The sequence below is a fragment of the Rhamphochromis longiceps genome, linkage group LG14 (assembly GCF_057381845.1).
Source record: "Rhamphochromis longiceps isolate RC_006_pf linkage group LG14, R_longiceps_female_GT1.1, whole genome shotgun sequence".
NCBI lineage: Eukaryota > Metazoa > Chordata > Actinopteri > Cichliformes > Cichlidae > Rhamphochromis > Rhamphochromis longiceps.
The window spans coordinates 29,884,933-29,904,178 of NC_140570.1; the positions used below are offsets into that span (position 1 = coordinate 29,884,933).

Consider the following 19,246-nt stretch of genomic DNA (forward strand, 5'->3'; position numbering starts at 1 on the left):
GTAATTGAAATTGAATGTGCTAAAGCATAGGACCTAATGAAAAATACTTACAGTATAGAGTGTATGTATTATAAAATGCTAAGTATATCAATATTAATTATATCTTAGTTACCTCTTTGTTAATGTGGCCACAAAACACATACACATGTGCATGAAAACATTAAATCCACTGAAAAATGACACAAAACAATCAATGGCTGCAATAATTAAGGGACGGCTTTTGGCAGCATTTTCCGAATCCTACAGTTAAATGCTTTGGTTAGTGAGGGAGGATTTACAGTAACAATACAGGTGCACCCAACCCAATCAAGCTGCCAAGTGGCTGCCAATAAACCCAGCCTGGGCTCAGCTCCCCATTGATCAGCAGAACTGGTCGGGTCGCCTCATTACTAGACGTGGCCTTTTATATTAGCTTTTTTGTAATCAAAGAGAAAGCAGAGAAAGGGAGCCAATGGAACAACAAGGGCATTTACAAATCATTTTATTCCTTAGCTCTCCCCATGGGACAACATCAACAAATATGTGTGATGAAATGCTGAAAGGCTTTTTTTTGCATTCATTCACTGTTTAAAAAGACACTAATAATTGACCCTCTTAGGGCTGTTTTTGTTAATAGTGGTCTCTGTCGGGTTTCATCTCACCCTCATCATTTAACTGTTCCTTTGGACCCTCTTCACTTGCATCTTGGCATTGACATCCCTTTATTCAAACATAATAACCCATTATACATCTCAAGCCAATCATTCCATTTCTACTTATCCATTTATCCATGAGAAAGACATTTCAAGACATAATCAATTTTTGCCAAATCAATAACTTGAAGAAATGAAATGGGGACTATATTCTCACTGAGCTGTCATTATGACAGTTTGCATTACTTGTCGCCATCATCTGCTGCTTGATGGTATCCAGTCAACAAGTACAAACATGCAGAAGTATAAGATGCACAGTTAGCACAGTGCTCTGCCATATCGGTCTTTCAAGGCAAAAACCCTGATTTTAATTACACACCACCTCGAATGATACAGCTCAGTGGAGCTGAGTTCGCTGCTCCAGTAAGCACAAGGTACCCTTTTGCAGAATCAACATTCCTTGAAACCCAATAAAAAAGTAATTTCCAATTATTTAATCATATCTACAAATGTTGACATTTGTCATTACAACTGCATTACCATGGCAAATACAAAATGCATTTGCATTTCGCTCTCAATGAGCGATGTAGCGTTACAGCTGGAGCTTTAGCCTCCCATTTCATGTGTCATCCTGTAAAACAGCTGAGCTTTAATTGGAACCGAGTCAAACAGCTTTGAGTGTTGTATTTACTAATGCAGTGTCTCGATGAAAGATAATGGTTCGGGCAATGTGAGTTAATAAAGGCTGCAGATGTGTTAAAGCCTGTAGAATTTAAACATTTTTTAAAAAGAGCTACTCTAATAGGTGCTTCAAAAGAAACTCTCACATAAGAGCTTCTTTCCTAATTGCAATAATGGGTTGCAATAGTTACAGTAGGGGGCATATTAGCTCATTGCTAATATGGTACACAAAATACAAACAAAACTGCTAAACCTGTAGTTTGTCTGTGAAATGATACAGCAGACCTGTTCAGTGTAAATATAGGTATTATGTTGGATATACTAGAAGTTTTGGCTTACTGTTATCATTAGCACAGCTAATGAAATATGCTACAAAATGTTGTACCCACAGCCCTCTAAGTCTCTTTAGCAGCATTTTCCAGAAAAATCTGTCATATGATTTGGTGAAGAGATGATGTCCCTATAGGCTCCCAAAGTCATCATTAAGGATTAGACAGCCTGACAGATATGTCAATATTTGTAAGGCCATTCAATTGCAAGAGGTGTTCCCATTTATCCTGAATGATGCTACATCAGCCCCATAAGACAAATCTTGAGTGACAGGTATTTATCACTGAAAGATGCAACTACTAATTCATCAGACTGGATTTAGAGCAGTTTGATTACAAGTAACATGTTCCCTGAAAGCAGTCCTTGATGGCTTGTGGATTTCCATGCGACCCGTAGAATGTAATTGCTCCTCATATAAATCATTTTTCTTGGCTCTGTAGTAGCAGAATTAACTCTTTGTCATTTTTGAGGCTGTATTCTGCAGCAGTGTCGTGCTGGATGGCACTTCAATATGCCACGCTCAAACGTGTTCATGCATTTTGTCAACGTGCATATAAAAAGGTGGATAAAACATTGAAAGACCTCCTCAAAAGACTTTTTTGCTGCTTTTCTGATTACTTCTTTTCATCGGGGTCAGTTCACCAAATCAAAAAAAGAAAAGAAGAAACATTTTTTCAGGTTACTCTTTGCAGTGCCTAACCATGCAGACACTCTTTCTTTTATTACACCCAGGTTTTAAGATGTTTACTGCTCAGATTTATGCTTCACCCTAGACTAATGGAGTTGAATGGAATTATGTTTGTGGTGCTCAAAAAAATGATGGTAAAATTCAAACTGAGCATCAGTGTGCAAAAACACTGTCTGGGTTACACTGTTTAATCTAGAGACCTCGCTGTGAACTGCTTTATTTTAAACCATTCTCTTTTGAATAACATTGTCTGTTCACTGCAAAGTCTGTCGATAGAGTGTCACAATAATAGGCCTGCACACTGTGCACATTCAAATTAGCTTTGAAGTAAGATTATTCTAGAGTTTAAAAGGTGCTTTTCTCCACCAGCTTCGAAATGAATTGCTGAAGCTCAGTTTGACATACTTGTACAGCATTACATCATAATAGTTTTCTTACATATACACCTAAATATGCAAAACTAATTACTGATTATTAGTAAGTTGCTAAAATAGATACATGCTATTTTTAAGAACAATAGTGAGGTGTGTCTGCTCATAATTTTTTGAAAAAGTATCTCTGGCTGAAACTTTAATGGCTTACTAACTTCATATCAGCATTACAGCTGGGTGTGATCAGAAAGGTGATTTACTGTGTTGTAAACACACCAAGTAGTGATGTCACCGTGTACCTGTACAACACTCCTGCAAGGTGAGAAGTAAACCACTGGAGATTTAACCTGACGCACCAGATGGTTTGTTTTTCAGAACCATCTGGCAAGTCATCCTTTTAAAATGTTTGGAAACTTGCACTGGCACTTCCATACTTGACATGCAATTGAATGAATCATTTGTATTTTTTCACCATAAACCAATAATAATACTATGTAGTTAGCATGTCGTTAGTTGAATCTGGCTGTTATTTGACAAAGCATGCAGATAATGCCAAAGTTGGAGTCTCCTGGAATCATCTAGTCTTAAATATATATTTGCCTCACAATGTAAGAACAGTAACAATAAGAATAACAAAAGCAAGTTTTTCACATCTCAGAGAGAACAATTGGAGTTGCAAAGTGGGTGGAGGTACTCCAGCTTCAACCCCATTTTACCACAGAAAATGTTACATGACTCACAGTGGGTGCGTTTTGGAATAAATGAACAAACGTCCCTAGCTGAATAAAAGTCCTTGACGAAGCAAGACTTACCACTGGGCAGCTATTTTGAAGCTAAGTAATTCATTTCAACGGTCACTAGGACAAAAAAGAAAGAAAAAGAAAATGCATGAACAAACCAGTCCATCTAATAAAATACACTTTACTTTACTGAGCACTCAAAGTGCTTTCGGCTACACATGACATTTTAAACACACATTCATGCTGTGCTTTGATTCTGTACACTTCATCAAATTGATTTACCTTATATCCACGGGTAATTTATAATCCACAATTAACCTAACATGCATGTGTTTGGACTGTGGGTGGAAATCAAAGTACCTAGAATAAATCCACACGGGCACACGGAGACGCATACAAACTTCGCAACAGGAGGCCCCTGTTGGGATTTTAACCAAGAACTTTCTGACAATGAGCCAACAGTGCTAAAGAGTGCATAAATTTATATTTCTGACACCATCTTTGCTGTAACAGAAAAAGTTCATCTCAGGATTCTTCGAATGCGATGTCTTTATCTGAATCATCTGTAAATCAGAATCAGAATACTTGATTAATCCCTAAGGAAATTATGTGGTTACGGTTGCTCCATAGGATGTCCAAAAATGGTGCAACTACTGCACTGTGTACTGTGCATTATATGGAAGAGTTGTACAGGGAGATGGCCACAGACAGGAATGATTTCCTGTGTCGTTCAGTGGTGCATTTGGGTAACCTCAGTCTCTCACTGAACGTGCTCCTGTGACTGACCAGCATGTCATGAAATGGGTGGGAGGTGTTATCCAACATCATCCTTTTCTTAGACAACATCCACCTCTTGACACCTTAAGGGAGTCCAGCTCCATCTCCACAACATTACTGCCATTGCAGATCAGTTTATAAAGTCTGTTGGCATCTGCAACCCTCAACCTGCTACCCCAGCATGTAACAGCATAGAGGATGGCACTGGCCACAACAGAATCATAGAAAATCCTGAGTATTGTTAAAAGACCTCAGCAGCCTCAGATAATAGAGATGACTCTGGCTCTTCCAGAGCTCAGTTTATTAATAATGTGTATTTCGAGGCATATATAGTTTTCAATAATGTCCACATCGACCCCCTGGATTGAAACGGGTCACAGGTTTCCTGAAGTCCACGGTCAGTTCTTTGGTCTTTGTCACGTTGAGCTGCTGATGATTCTGCTCACACAACGTGTCATAGGAGTCACCCACAGCCTGGTACTCCACCTAATCACCCTGATGCATCCAACCACCGCAGAGTCATCAGAAAACTTCTGAAGATGGCAGGTCTCTGTGCAGTGGCTGAAGTCTGTGGTGCAGAGGGTGAAAAGGAAAGAGGAGAGGATGGTCCTTTGTGGTGCCACCGTGTTGTGTGTCTGACAAGGTGATCAGCAATGTTGAAGATGCACAATCGAGAACAAAAGAGAGGTATCCACCTGCATCATTATCAGACTTAAAAGTTCAAGTTCCAATTTCAGATTTTGCTACACAAAAGCAAAAATAATACAATGCTGAGAAGACTAATTATATATGATGCACTTAAAAAGATTCATTTTTGAAGTTAGTTGAATTCAGCAACTACAGCATGTGTTGTCAAGTGCAAGAACAAATGACCTACAAAGTCCTGCTATAAAAGAAAATGTTTAGAAAATGAAGGGTGGCACAGTGGTACAGCGGTTACAGCAAGTTCAAATCCAGTCTGGGGCTCGTCTGAGAGGAGTTTGCATTTCCTCATGTGTGTGTGGATTCTGGGTATTCTGGCTTCCTCCCACAATCCAAAGACATGCGTGGGGGTTAGGTTAATTGCCAATTCTAAATTGATCGTGGGTGTTAGTGCGATTGTGAATGGTTGTCTGTCTCTATATGTCTTAACCCTGGAGCAGATTGGCAGCCTGTCCAGGGTGTACCCCGCCTCTTGACCTATGACAGCTAAAATAGTCTCCAGACCCTCTGTGACGCTGAACTGTATAAGTGGAAGAGAATGGATGGATGGAAAATATGAAGACAGAATTTGACAATATAATAACTAACCAACCTTTTTACCAATACCATCTTAATTAAAATTCACATATATTGTATTATGCAGTACATAAAATGTTTTACAAAATACAAAATGTATTTCCCTCACACTTAATTTTTTTTTTTTTTTTGCTTCATTTTGACTTGCTTTTGGAAACTGTCCATCCTTCCCTCTGACATGAAGCTTTTTTTTTTTTTTACTGCACTGTAAACAGAAAGGCAGTCAAACAGAATCATCAGTGACTGAAGCATTTCTCCTGGTGGGCTTATTCTTTATCAGGATAACTCCGGTTATACAACATGGCAGGGGCCAGTGGCAGGCCCTCTGTCTTTATACACAGTGTAAACCCCCGTCTTAAGGGGTTGTTGTTGATTCCAGAACTGACAGGCATGAAAGAAGGGATTTAGATGTTGACCCAAACATCTCTCCACCTGACTTTGAAGCCTGTGAGTAAGGCCCAGTATCACACAATCCCGCCACATTGCTTTCTTCTGTAAAGCTTCCAGCACCGCTCCCAGTCAAAGATGTACCCGCAGGTTCCAATGTAACATTTCCCTCTGCTCATCTACTTTTGTTACATTCCCTGTGTGGCTCAGTGGTGCAGTGGCTGATGAGATAAACAGTCCAGATACTGCCCAGACACACAGACCATTAAATGTCCCCCAACGGATACCTCACCATGAAAGTCGAGCACCAGTAAGGAAACATATATGTTGCTGCTTGGCCAAATCAACACCTCAATTAGGCAAAAAACAATGACTGCTAGCTGAGGCTACTACTGGCCTGAGGAGATGTTCCCACCCACACAGCAGTGTTATCTACCACACTACAGACATGCATGCATGGCCTGGAGCTTCGCAGACAAGACACACAGTTGGCATTGGAAGTTCTTGTTTAATTATAGCTCTTCACAGTAATGCTGCACATTACCTTAATGTTTCCTCATTAATGGTTGTCATAAAGCATCCCATGGCTTCTCTTGTAACCCATATTTTCAGTTTGTTGGTTTTATTAGTCAAACACAAGGCACAATGGCTTGTAAGTAATGATGTGAAATGATAGCTGCAGGGTATTTGCTGAATTAAAGCCACCGAGTTGGCAGGGCAGAAAGTGAAACACCTTGACAGCTGGGTAGTGTGTGTGCAGTTCAGTATCTTCTCTTTTTTCCCCACACATAATAATGTGAGGCTCAGCCACAGAAAGAGCAGACTACACTTCCAAAGTCCCCTGCCAGAAACACAAACAAGAGTCACTGATCTTGTCAAGACCTCTAAATTATCAGCTCTGCTTCTTCTGCATTGATCTCTCTTTGACAAAAGAGCTGACGCCACGGTATGTGACACAGAAATGTTTTTTTTGTGTGTCCTTCACAAATGAATATTACAAGGATCTCACAGTAAAAAGATTATTTCACCAAACTAGTTTCTCAATGTCTCTTTGTAGAGGTCTATTTGTTAAGTTTGCATGATATGGTGTGGCATTTCACTTCACTAACTGCGAAGACATGCATCCTCTCGGTAATAAGCCCAAGACAGCACATTTTTGTAGGAATGCTTTAAATGAGACAGTCATAAACAGAACAACACATTTTAAAGAAAAGGAGAAAAAAACTGAGATTTTCAAGAGGATTTTCTTTATTCATTTAACTCAAGCCTTCATTCATTGCCAACACTCCTTTTCCATCGCTTTCAGATAGTAAAGGGTTTCTTCAGTTTCAGCCTTGTCTTCAAGGGGGTTGTAAAAAGATGTCAAAATATCATCTCCTGCAGGAAGTGTGCAAAGCTGCCTGTGCAGGCATTCTGTCAGCTCCCGAGACAGCAAAGTCGCTCTCCCTGACTCCTACTTTTTTCATCTTATCCCAGAAACAGGAGAAGGCTCCACTGACAAGTAAGTAAGTAAATAAGCCAATTTTGCCTTGCTTTCTAGTTGTCCCTCCAACTGTGTCCCTCTGGCTGATCCGGTTTAGCATCTGCCAACAACAAAGAGATTTGCGAATATGGAGCACAGTGCAGATACAGGAGAAAAATTACTCTGTCACCACGGTGCATCATCCTAAGCATCCAGAGGGACAGACTACCGAGACATATTGTAGCAGGGCCCGAGGCTACGGCCTCCACTCAGTGGGTCCGTTTGGCCTAGCCTACTTGACATGGAGATATAATCTGCATCCCGGAGAGACACAGAGGAGCAAACAAATTTTGTTTTCTCAACAAGCATCAAACAAACATCTTTGAATGCATGAGTTCCACTTGGACTCCCACTGCACTGAGGTGATAATGTGACCAAGGACAGATATTGAGAAAAGATAACAATGTAAGAGAAAATAAAAAAATAAAATAAAATAGAAAAATAAAAAAATAAACACAGGAAATGCTAAAAGTGAATCTCCACACTGAGGAATTCTATAAATATAGAAAGTACAGAGATGAGGAAAGAAGCATAGAGGATGGGACTGAGTGAGTTTGAAGTCATGTAGAATCCCCTTTCTCCAGCTTGCGTGTCCTCAAAGCACATGCAGACGCACACAAAGGGACAGAGTAGAGGTCACACACTCAAGCCTGAAGGCAGCAGCATTTCTTAACAATTAAAGTCCCAGTGCATGAAAGAGTGAAAATTAGAGAGAAGAAAAGAAAGGAAGGGAAAGTGAGGCACAAAAGCAGCATAAGGAGGAACCAGTTACGTAACTAAAAGGCCTGTCCAATTCCTACTCCACAGGGACATGTCCCTGTATAGAAGCTGGAAAGGATGGAAAATGGAAGCAGCGAGAGATGGAGAAAAGGGGCTGAATGGAGAAGGTGGATGTAGTGATGACGTATAAGTATCCAAGAACTGGACTTTACAGTACTGGCATCACAGTAAATTACTGTTTACAATGCCATCGGAGTTTATTCAAGGAGACAAGTGTTTCCAGAGGGAAGACAACAGACCCACACGCAGTACGTTCTCACTGCGGTTAGACAGCCTCTGACAGGCTCCAACACTTCTCCTTGGCCTGTCTAATCACTTGTTATCTTGACACTTCAATGAACTCTGAGATGATACCACTCCTCGATATTCACTGATGAGAAGCCCTTATTCAAAGTAGTGGGTCATCCAATTAAAGAGAGCCGAGACAAGGTCACCAGCACCTGTACATACAGAATGAAGACCAGTGCATGGCATGTCAGTTCCTTTGTGAGTTTTACAAAAGAGCAACATGAAACTTCAAAGTTATTTTGAAACTGGAAACCATACTAGAATAGTAATTCCAGTGACGCTCAGAGTCTTTGATGTATTTTTCTTTTATTTATTTTTTTCCTTTTTTCCTGCTTCAATGTAATGAGTAGATGGAAAATATACTGGCATGATTCAAAATGCCCCTGTGGTGCTGATACCTTCCCTTCAAGAAAAGACAAGAATAAATAAATATAAAATGACTGACAGGACAATCCCACCCCACATCACCACTGTCTCTCCTAACACATATGGAAAGAAAGCCAAAAACAGTAATTATATCAAAATGTTGCTGCTTTAAACACATCAGATATTCTCAAGTGGGTTCCTATTTGAAGAAACAGAAGATATATTTTGTACCCTCAGTAATTATGTTGAGAGATTGCATAACAAACCTTAAAGGATCATTAAAAAAAAAAACAGCCAAGGAAGTCAGCCACTCAATGATAAGATTTACTGACAAACAAATCAATGTAGCTGAGGTCTTGACAGAAAGTGAGTGCCTTTTCTAATTATTTCTGAAAATATGTTTCCCATCTTTCTTTTTGTCACTATTCAGGCTAACCATACCTCATTTCTTTATATATTTTCTTTAAAGGAGCCAGACTTTCTTCTGATTTTTATTGTGGTCTTAGATTCTCTGAAGGTCTTTAAATTATTCAGAAAAAAATGTAGCCAACTCAAGAGATGAACCAATGTTGCTCCTACACATAGCAAGGAACCTTTGTTACTAACAACCTGTCACAAAACACATCTTTTTAAGAAGTTAAATTTCTGAAAGATTACAGTTTTACAGTCACAAAATAATATTTTCCTACCAAGGTGATTCCCTAAGAGCCGTTTCCTGGAAACTTGGCAAACCTCAGCAGGGTGTGCTGTGTGTCCCTCAAGAATGTGGACAAGTGGAGGACAAAAGAAGAGCTATTTACAACATATGAACTGTATTTGGAAGTCACGTCCTTATAAAATGGGGGGGGGGGGGGGAATCCAGCAAAGATCAGTCACAAGACCTGAGAGATGCACCTGACCCTTTAGTAACCAGTAGACGGATCAACTGAAGGGTCATCAGGAATTGTATCAGCCATTCGTAATGAAAAGAAACCGAAACAGCTGAGGTGGACTATACTGGCATAAGCAGAGTGGAGGCTCTATCATGGTTTGGGGTGGCATTTCAGCCAGTTCTGTTGGGGATCTTGTCAAAAATTGATGGAACTATGAATCCAGCAAAGTACAGTCAGATACAGTCAGAAACTTCATTTTTCAGCATTACAATGATCCAAAACACACTGCCAGTACAGTAAAAAGCATACCTGAATAGAAAAACATACAGTGGAACACTATCAGTCATGGATTGGCCTCCCCAAAGCTCAGACCTCAACATTGGGAGGGATTGTGGGATCATTTTGGTAGAGGAAAGGACAAAAGGCAGCCAACATCCAATAAAGAGCTGTCTTTAATCAGTCTATAAGATTAAAGAAATGACAAAATGGTTCAGGCTGTGTTGAAGATAATGTTTAATACCAAATATTGATTTTCAAGCTTGTATTGTAAAAACTCTGGTTTTGCCTTACATAGTGTAATTCCATGTATGTTCGCATGTTTCGATAAATCACTGTATCCATTTCCCATTTTCCTAGAAAATATAAAGAGATTAGGCTTACAGTATTATTCAGATGTAACCTAGTAAATTACAACTGCCCAATGTACTTTGATGGCTTCTTGAAAAAAAAAAAAAAAGAGAATTAAACAAATGTCGTCATGTAATAATTTATTAACATTGCAGAGTGGTTTTAAATTGCAGGGACTGATGAAAGCACAATGATATACTATACAGCCTGGCAAGCTTTGTCTCTGTTGAGTGACCCATTCTTGACTGTGTTGGAGAGCAGAGCTGTTTGCAGCTAATGCATTCACAACCCGTAGGTGTGAAAAGTGTTGTTCAAAGTTGTTCAAAACAAGTGAATAAATTGAGAGAAATCTGTGTGGAACTGGGGACACAAAGTCAGAGGAAAGTAAGCACCTTACAATTCATCTATATAACATTAATTTTTAATGACGCAGACAGCATCCTTCACACATACCAAATCGCCCAATACTCAGCTCTGAAGTATCCAATCATTATCACTTACATGTTGCAAGCAGTCTCCTGAAAGATTTTGCCAGACAAAATTATAGAGACCAAAACTATAAAACCCAAACTAGATGATGCTACCGTGCTCTGGAGAATTTACAAAACAGATGTGTCCGCAGTCTGCAATTCTGTTGAGAATATTTGTGTGAGAAAAACGGACCACAGAAATGAAAAGGATTCACTGAAATTGAATCAAAGTAAAGTGCATTTTCCAGGATCCTGACAATGATGAGGAGTCACTGCAGAAAACAATACAAACTCACTGCTCGGCCTTATAATCTAGTGCTTGTGAAGACAAGCAGAACTTTATCTATACCCAAATCCAATTAAAGTGGAAACAGGATTGGGGCCCAAGACACAATTGTATCTACAGATTCAATCTGCTCTGCTTTTCAGAACAACAGTGGATTATTACTTTATTTGATTGCAACAATTATTGTAACGATCGGCTTTCCACCTGCCAGACATTTTGACTGTCAGTGTAATTTTCTGCACCCTATTTGAAGACTGAACACAAATCCTGGCAGAAGTATTCCCTCTCTCGTACAATCACAGTTCTCCAAGTGGCCAGTCAGGAAAAATTTTTTTTAAAAATAGCCATGCTGAGACAGTGCTACTTGTGTTTGGTCAACAGGTCCCAAGACTAGTCTGGACTGCTGCACGCTCAAATACAAACACAGCCTTCCACCGGTCCCAGGAAAGGACACCCGTGCACCAGGAAGGCAACAAGACTCATGAATCATAAGAAACACACACACTGCTAACTCCCATTCATTACAGCAGTACCCAAGGGGTCCTCCTACCGCCCATACATCTTCTTAATGTCAGTGCCACAGGCTCTCCTGCATTCCACAGTCTCAACCTGCTGGTCCAAACAAGCAGTAGTGGCGATAAAAGCGAATAAACAGCAGACTGGGAAAGGCCAAGGCTGAGGCTGTTGATAAAAACAATAACTTATTGATATACAACATATTCTCATTTTAAAAAAAGACCCTGTAGTCTATGTGTATTCTAAGTGACCATGCACTCCATAATGTCTGGACCGATTCCACAATCAGGAAGCTGAAATACAGACTACCAGAAACACATTAAATGCCTGTACTGAAATCAGTGCATTGCAGGAATACATTTTTCCATAGGATTAATCGATCCCACTCACAAAATGGCTTTTGTTTGTATTTATGTTAAAGCAGACACTGAGGCAACAACTCAGATTTTTTTTTCCTCAAGCCGTTATGTAAACAAATCGACATATAACACAGTTATCTATAACAATGTATTACAAATTTACCAGATGAGCAAATCATGGAGTATTATTGAACTGAACCCTATTGCCATTACTCCTGCATCCATAGTCAACAATGAAATGCTGTTTCCCAAAGACTGAAAAACAGCAGTATATCCACTTGATAATACACAATGTACACAATGCAAGATGAATATTCACATAGTGAACAGGGTTGTGTATTTGAAATGGAGATGGGTAGTCTAATTATGCACAAAGTTTACAATGCAGTGTGCAAAGTTGTATAGGTGGAGAAGTCGGGTGATCGTGTAGGTGAAAGTTGGTGTGTGTGTGTGTGTCACAAAGTCTACATAGTTGTAGGGATATAGGATGGTTCAGGAGGATGGGTAAGGGGTAAAAGGGTTCATCCTAAGGTGTGAAGCTGTTGAAAAATCTCTGTCTTGATTCAGATGCTCCCTGATGTTGGGAGGGGGAATAACAATTGGGAATGGTGAGATGGGTTCTGGATGAAGATGGAGCTTCTTTAGATGCAGACCTGGATAAAGATCTGCAGCATAGAGAGGGAAATAGCACTAATAATCTGTTTTCAGAAGTCTTTACTGGGTTTTCTTTAGACATCGTACAGCTTTGAAACCACACTCCATCCATTCATTCTACTTTTTCACCAAACACATAGACTGGTTGGGCAAACTCCCACACACCCTTGAATATCCTCAAGAGGATGAAAAGAGTCCAATGTTCCACAACCGGGACAAAAACAACATTGTTCCTAAAAAAATTGCTCTTATGCAAAAAAAAATTAAAAAAAAAAAAAGGACTCTGTAGCATTTAATCTTTAAAATTTATGACATAAAATAAAGATCAAAATATTTGCAGAGGTAGAAAGGCAACCAGCAACAGCCCAGGAGTCATCAAGCATTACAAGGTGCCTTAGGTGCTCCATCTTATTGGCAGTTGTAATCAGAATTAAATTCGTGTCATTCTTTAAGGGGACATGTAAACCTATAAATTATATTTTCCAGCACTGACACAGAAAATGTCAACCCTATAAACACCTCGATGAAATAAATGAGCACAACAAAGAAGCAATCAATGGCTCATCAGCAGCACCGCCTGTGGTTCGCCAATATGTACTATGCCTGGTGTAAGTTGGGGCAACAAGAATACTTTCTTCATAACTCAGCAACACACATGCCCAGTGGTGTTTGGCACAGAGCACAACGTTAATAAGACTGATCCATTTTATTCTGCACTACTGAAATATGCTCATGCCTACTGGTCATAATCGTGTAATCACTACATCACAGAAGTGTGCTATGCTTTCAGGGAAATTATTTACATTTCAGAATATTTTACTCACATTTGGAGGAATAGACAGAAACCGTGTGACATCCTTGCACCAAAAGCCAAAATACCTTTGGCAGCGAGTATAATATAATCAGATGCATTTTTAAACTAATGCATATGGCAATAAATAAATATTTATTATTATTCACTACTGCAATTCTAATTTATCCCAGTCCAAAGGCGATGGCTGGATTCACCTGTTGGAAGCCCCATACTGACTGTTGCCAAAATCCCATCCTTAGTGCTTTGTGTAAATACCCGACTATGATATGAAGACAGACTCAAGCTTTTAGTTTATTCCGTAGATATTGTGATAAAATAATACTAGTGCCAAGTTTGTAAATAAAATTTAGATTTGGGTTGAATGTAAATTTTGAAATTACAAGACAAAGCCATAAGGGTTGGCAGTAGTTAATAGCTTGTCCCACTCAGTATTTTACATTATGAGCTCTAATTTCTACAACCAAATGATCACCTTGAGTTTGATTATGATGTTCACAGGGGTAATTGCACACATTGTTTAGTTGGCAATCAAGTCCTGTAACAACAGTTGATTTGATGAGTTTTCATATAATTTAATTTCACCTTCTTAAATGTGTTTTTTTAAACTGGGAAGAGTTCAAACTGCTGACAAGCAACTCGTTTTCAACACCGCTAGCAGTCCTTTCAGTTAAACTGTATAAATGGACTACAATGCAAACATCTACCAGAGAAATGAGACAAATACAGTAACCATTTGTTATTTAACAGTTGATGGATGAACCCTGTCAAAGCAGGGTCATCAAAAAGAAACTGCATTCATTTATAGTAAAACAACAGTAAGCTTTCTCAATAAAACAGACTACTTATTAGAATAAGCTGAAGGGTAAACAAAAATAAAGCTAATTTATATTAACTAATTTACACAATGACAGACAAGTTTATCTTACTGCTCTATTATTCAAGGCGTCTCCAGGGCATTGAACAAGACCAGTTGCTGGGATCATTACCCTCAGCAATTTGCTTTTTGCACACTGCATGATAGAGATTAACTAAAAACATTTTGTGATTGAAATTAAGTTGTTGCTTCTGCCAAAGTCAGTAGGTAGGTTAATTATTTAAATGCAATTATCTTTGATACAAAATGGCCTTTACTAGGGTGCTAAGCTTAAATTTATATCTGGTACAAACTTACATTTTCAGTGTACTGTACAGAGTCCTGGGAAGAAAGCCGTGAACTATACTGATGCGCCATCTCGCCATTTTAAAAAGTTTTTAAACTGTGCCCGATGGAGCTGTTCGAACCAGAAATGGGTCTTTTGACTGATTATCGGTCACAAACGTTTTGCCCAGCCATACTCACCCACTGCTAATAAAGCTGCAACTGCAGCTTATTCTTGGGTAACGAATCTAATTCAGTCCACTTTGTGTTATCAGTCTAATAAGTAAGAAATCCAGTTATAAACAGATTACGATGTTTTACGTTTTGTTTTTTTGCCTGGAACTATGTAATCATCTCAACTTGAAAACAGGTGTGAGAATTAAATTACCTGGTTATTTTACTTTAGCCAATAACATAACAAGTTCTCCTTTTTCACAAAAGCTTATGGGGCAGCAGATGTAAACAAGGACAATGCCACCTCACCACAACAAAGTCTCCAGAGATGCTGCAAGATCTACAAACCTCATCCTCAACAGTAGTGCACAAGCACATGAATAAAAAACAAAAATCAGTTTGGATGCCTTAAAAGCCCCAATGTCTTTGTGTTTGGTAGACTAAACAGAATAAAGCATTACTGTCTATATTTGACACCATCTGACACTACATCCAAGTTGTGTTGCTCTGAAAATACTCTGAATGTACTGCAACATCTAGAAAAGCACTAATAACTGAAATGAAAAGGAATAGAGTTTTTTTTTTGTTTTGTTTTTTAAAAGGCTACCTGGAAAGAAATGGAGGGGTCTGGTTATAGTAAACCTAATCCATGTCTCCAAGCATGTTTCCCCTCCAAGTAAAACTTACCTTTCCTTACCATTTAAAGACAGGTCGAATCCATTTCAACACACTACAGGCAACAGAAACGATCAACAGAAACTAGATGTTATCACAAGAAAAATGGGAAGGTGCAGCCTCACTGATGTTCTGCTTTAATAGAACATGAAAGTGAAGTTTGCAGGGAATCTGTTGCACATCTGAGCAAAACCTTTGGAGATTGAGGGCATTGTGCACCAGCTCTCGCATAAATCCCCTGAATGCACACTGGGGGCGGGGGGCGCACACATTATTGATGTTTACTATTTAAAAAAAAAACAAATAAAAAAAAAAAAAAAAACGAGAAAAATGGGGGGGGGGGGGGGGGGGGGGGGGGGGGGGGTTCAGCCCAGGATCAGGTGTTCCAAGCACTATTGTTTTGCATTAATTATGCACAATACTTAACAGGAATACACTTTTTTTTTTAACGTGATTACAAATATCTTTATTCCGACTGATAATTATCACAAATAAACAAAACTACAGAATCTGTGAAACACACAGTGGACACAAATATGTCTCTACTTAACACAAAACAGAACGTAGTACATTTCCCATTAGGCCCACACTGTACATGTGTGTATGTGCTTATGTTTGCAAGTATGTGAGAGTCGGAGGAGGAAAAAATAAAATAAAAAAAAGAAAGAGTGGGAAAGCAAATGGTCTTATCTGGCATGCGCAGGTCCAGCCCTGCCATTCTAAGTGCACGTCAGAGGGTGAAAAGGAGTGCTTGCTACTTTGCTGGTTTTCTGCTTAAAAGCAGCTACCACCTCCACATGACCACAGTATACACATAAACAGGTGGCTTACTTAAGACAGACACTGTGGTGATTTCTTCTTTTGTGCCTTACTGACCCACTCTCTCTTCTGACTTCATATAATAACAAAAAAAGAAAAGATCCTTTTTATATCATCATGACAAAAGGACAAAGAGTACCAAAAGATCATTTTGACCTAGCTGATTGGTAAGCAAAAACTACAACACAGTGACAGCCTTTTTTTTGTACAGAAAATGAAAGATTTGCAAGGACAAACAAAACTAGAACACTTGTCAAAGGTTCCTAGTGGTTAGCCGCCAGTTTCCTTATGTTCAGGATCAACCTCTTGCTATACTCTTTATGATCAACAGGCTTTACATCCATCACTGTAGCTTTAATCCTCGATTCATCCTGTCAGAAAGAAAATGACATTCATATGAGAAATGGCATAAAAAAAAAAAATCAAGTCCAACAGATAGATGTATGTACATATACACATATATATATCTCCATTTCTCTATATCATATATAGATATCCATCTATACAACAAAGACAGACAGATCAATATATATCTGTCTCTATCGATATAGATAGATATATCTCCAAATGGCTGTATAAATATATAGAGCCATTTGGACTTTGGCATTTATCCCATGGTAAATGTTTTCAACAAGATTTTCCTAACGACTAAAAATCATTATGTAATATACCGTAATTGTCGGGCTATAAGCCGCTACTTTTTGCACAAGCTTTGAACCCTGCGGCTTTTAGTCAGGTGCGGCTTTTCTATGGATTTTCCATGATTTTTGTGATATCATAAGACGATTTGTTTTGTTTGTTCCGCTGTTGTACGGCACTACGTTGCCTGGCGGAAGGATCGGGGTTCAAGAGTGGTATGTTAGTCACATGTCCGTCCGCCAGGCAACGTAGTGCCGTACGAAGTAGCGCGAAAAACAAACTTCAAAGTAGCGCTACGCATTCAGCGGGAGGCATGGATGACGAGCGGCGATAAACTTGCGAAAAGCAAGTTATGCCCAACTCCACCGGTGGATTCTGACAGCGTGGAAAAGTGTGAAAACATCCACGATCACCAACGGATTTTGAAGGGCTGGACTGCTGCATGATGGAGAGGAGGACACCGCCACGGCCCTTCTGAGGGTGTTCGACTCTGACACTGACAACGAGGATTTCTTTGGTTTTGAAAGTGATAACGAAGGAAAGAAGCGGAGAGTGGATGACGAAGCCATCCTGAGCCTGTTTGTATCCGACATTGGAGAAGAGGACTTTGGTGGTTTTAGAGCGCAGGAAGAAGAGAAAGATGGTGAATGACTGACTTTTCTTCTTGTTACAGCCGTGTCACTGCACCTGAGCCTAAAAGGTAGTCCGAATCTATTTTTCTGGTGTGCTGTAGGTTACTGTTATGTACTACATGTGCAAATATGTACCCATAACTTGTTTTTCAAAATATTAATAAAAGGGGTGTGTCTCCAAACAGCCATCTCTTTCCTGACAATTCCCTTTGTGCATATTCTCTTACATATGATAAGTCAACATTGAAACACCTGCGGCTTTTAGTCAGGTGCGGCTAATGTATGTACAAAACAGGATTTTCCCCTGATTTTAGCTTGTGCGGCTAATATTTAGGTGCGCTTTGTAGTCCGGGAAATACGGTAATTAATTACCAATGAAAGACAGAGTCGAACATTTAAAGCCTTAGACATCTCCATAGCTGTCTAGACAGGGGAAGGCCGTTCTACCAGGGCTATTACTCTCTGCATTTAAACAGTGGTTACACTCCTTTTGTCTCCGCTGATCATCTGTTGCTTAAGTGGGTGAAAAGTAAACCATTTTTCTTTGGATATGAACCCAATTCTTTAAGAAAAAATAAATCCTTTTAGATCTTAATGCTTGGTTTTTTTTGTAAGTGAAATATGCAGACAAATATAAAGCGACCTCAAACTGCTCAAATTTAATCATATGAATGGAAATTGATGTTAGAATCAGGGCAGAAGACCTAGGGGAGCCCTGCACGGTGCACATTTTAGCACAGGAAGGCCAAATTTCACAAATGCTAAAAGCAAGAAGTTCAGATATAAATATGGGTGTTTTATTTAATTATCACGAAAAGTAAAGTTCATCAATTAAACACAAAGCAGTTGTACCAGTTCTGCCTAAACTGTAACAAAAATTGAAGGCTAATGAACACACTCCACGTATCCCACATAAAAAGGTGGACACAGCTTTCCACTCTTAAAACCAATGCAAAGTGTGTAAAACCTTCACTCTCTCCAAAAACCAGCAGGGGCGACTCATCTGGCTAGGAGAAAAGTCATGTACTGTGAAGAGATTACTATAGGAGAACAAGTGCACTGCTCACCTACAACCCCAGTAAACGCTTTCCTAGAAAGACTTCAGTCCTATTTATTACAACATTATGCTCTTTTTGTCCCCATAAGAGTCACGTAGTCTCACATAGTGCAAGACTGGGCAATTCATTTGCTTTACTCCAGGGCTACTTTGTGATTGGCAAGTTTTTACTATGTGCATGCAATGTCCCTCAGGTGACAGACTGAACTTCAACTACCAACAGTTGACATCATGGTAGATATGTCCTTTTATATACAGTCTGTTTATCCTGGGAGTGTTATACCAGTAGTTCCTTCCAGACTGGAAAATGGATGAGTGCAACTCATCCAGTTTGGAGTGGTGGAGTAAAAAGCCTGCTGTGCTGAGACCAATCAGTGCCAGAAACCACTTGGCTCCCCTCTAAACTCACACCCCTCACCTTGCACTAAAGCCCCAAAGTGTGTGATAAGAGAGGACCACATCCCATCAGACAGAACTCATGAGGGCAAAATAAGGGAGATATCCCTTCAAATCCAGCTATTTCTATTTAAAACTGGAATAGTAGTGATCAATGTGGGAGAAAAGCTACAATAAAAACTCTAGAGCTACTTGGTTCCAGGCAAGTAAAAGGTCAAGTACTGACTTGAAATATTTATGAGGTCAAATAAACAATTGATCAAAGTATTTAATCTACA

At 39.3% G+C, this 19,246-nt stretch overlaps 1 protein-coding gene across 2 annotated transcripts in view; it reads right to left on the reverse strand.

Moving 5' to 3' along the window:
- Positions 1-15,862: 15,862 nt before the first annotated feature.
- Positions 15,863-19,246, reverse strand: part of rpa1 (replication protein A1) — a 34,531-nt gene continuing 31,147 nt past the window's right edge. For both annotated transcript variants that reach the window (XM_085379273.1, XM_085379272.1), the window contains exon 17: positions 15,863-16,615. In XM_085379273.1, coding sequence (XP_085235399.1) covers positions 16,508-16,615 — 108 coding nt within the window. In that variant the 3' untranslated portion in view covers positions 15,863-16,507. The remainder of the gene's footprint in view (positions 16,616-19,246) is intronic.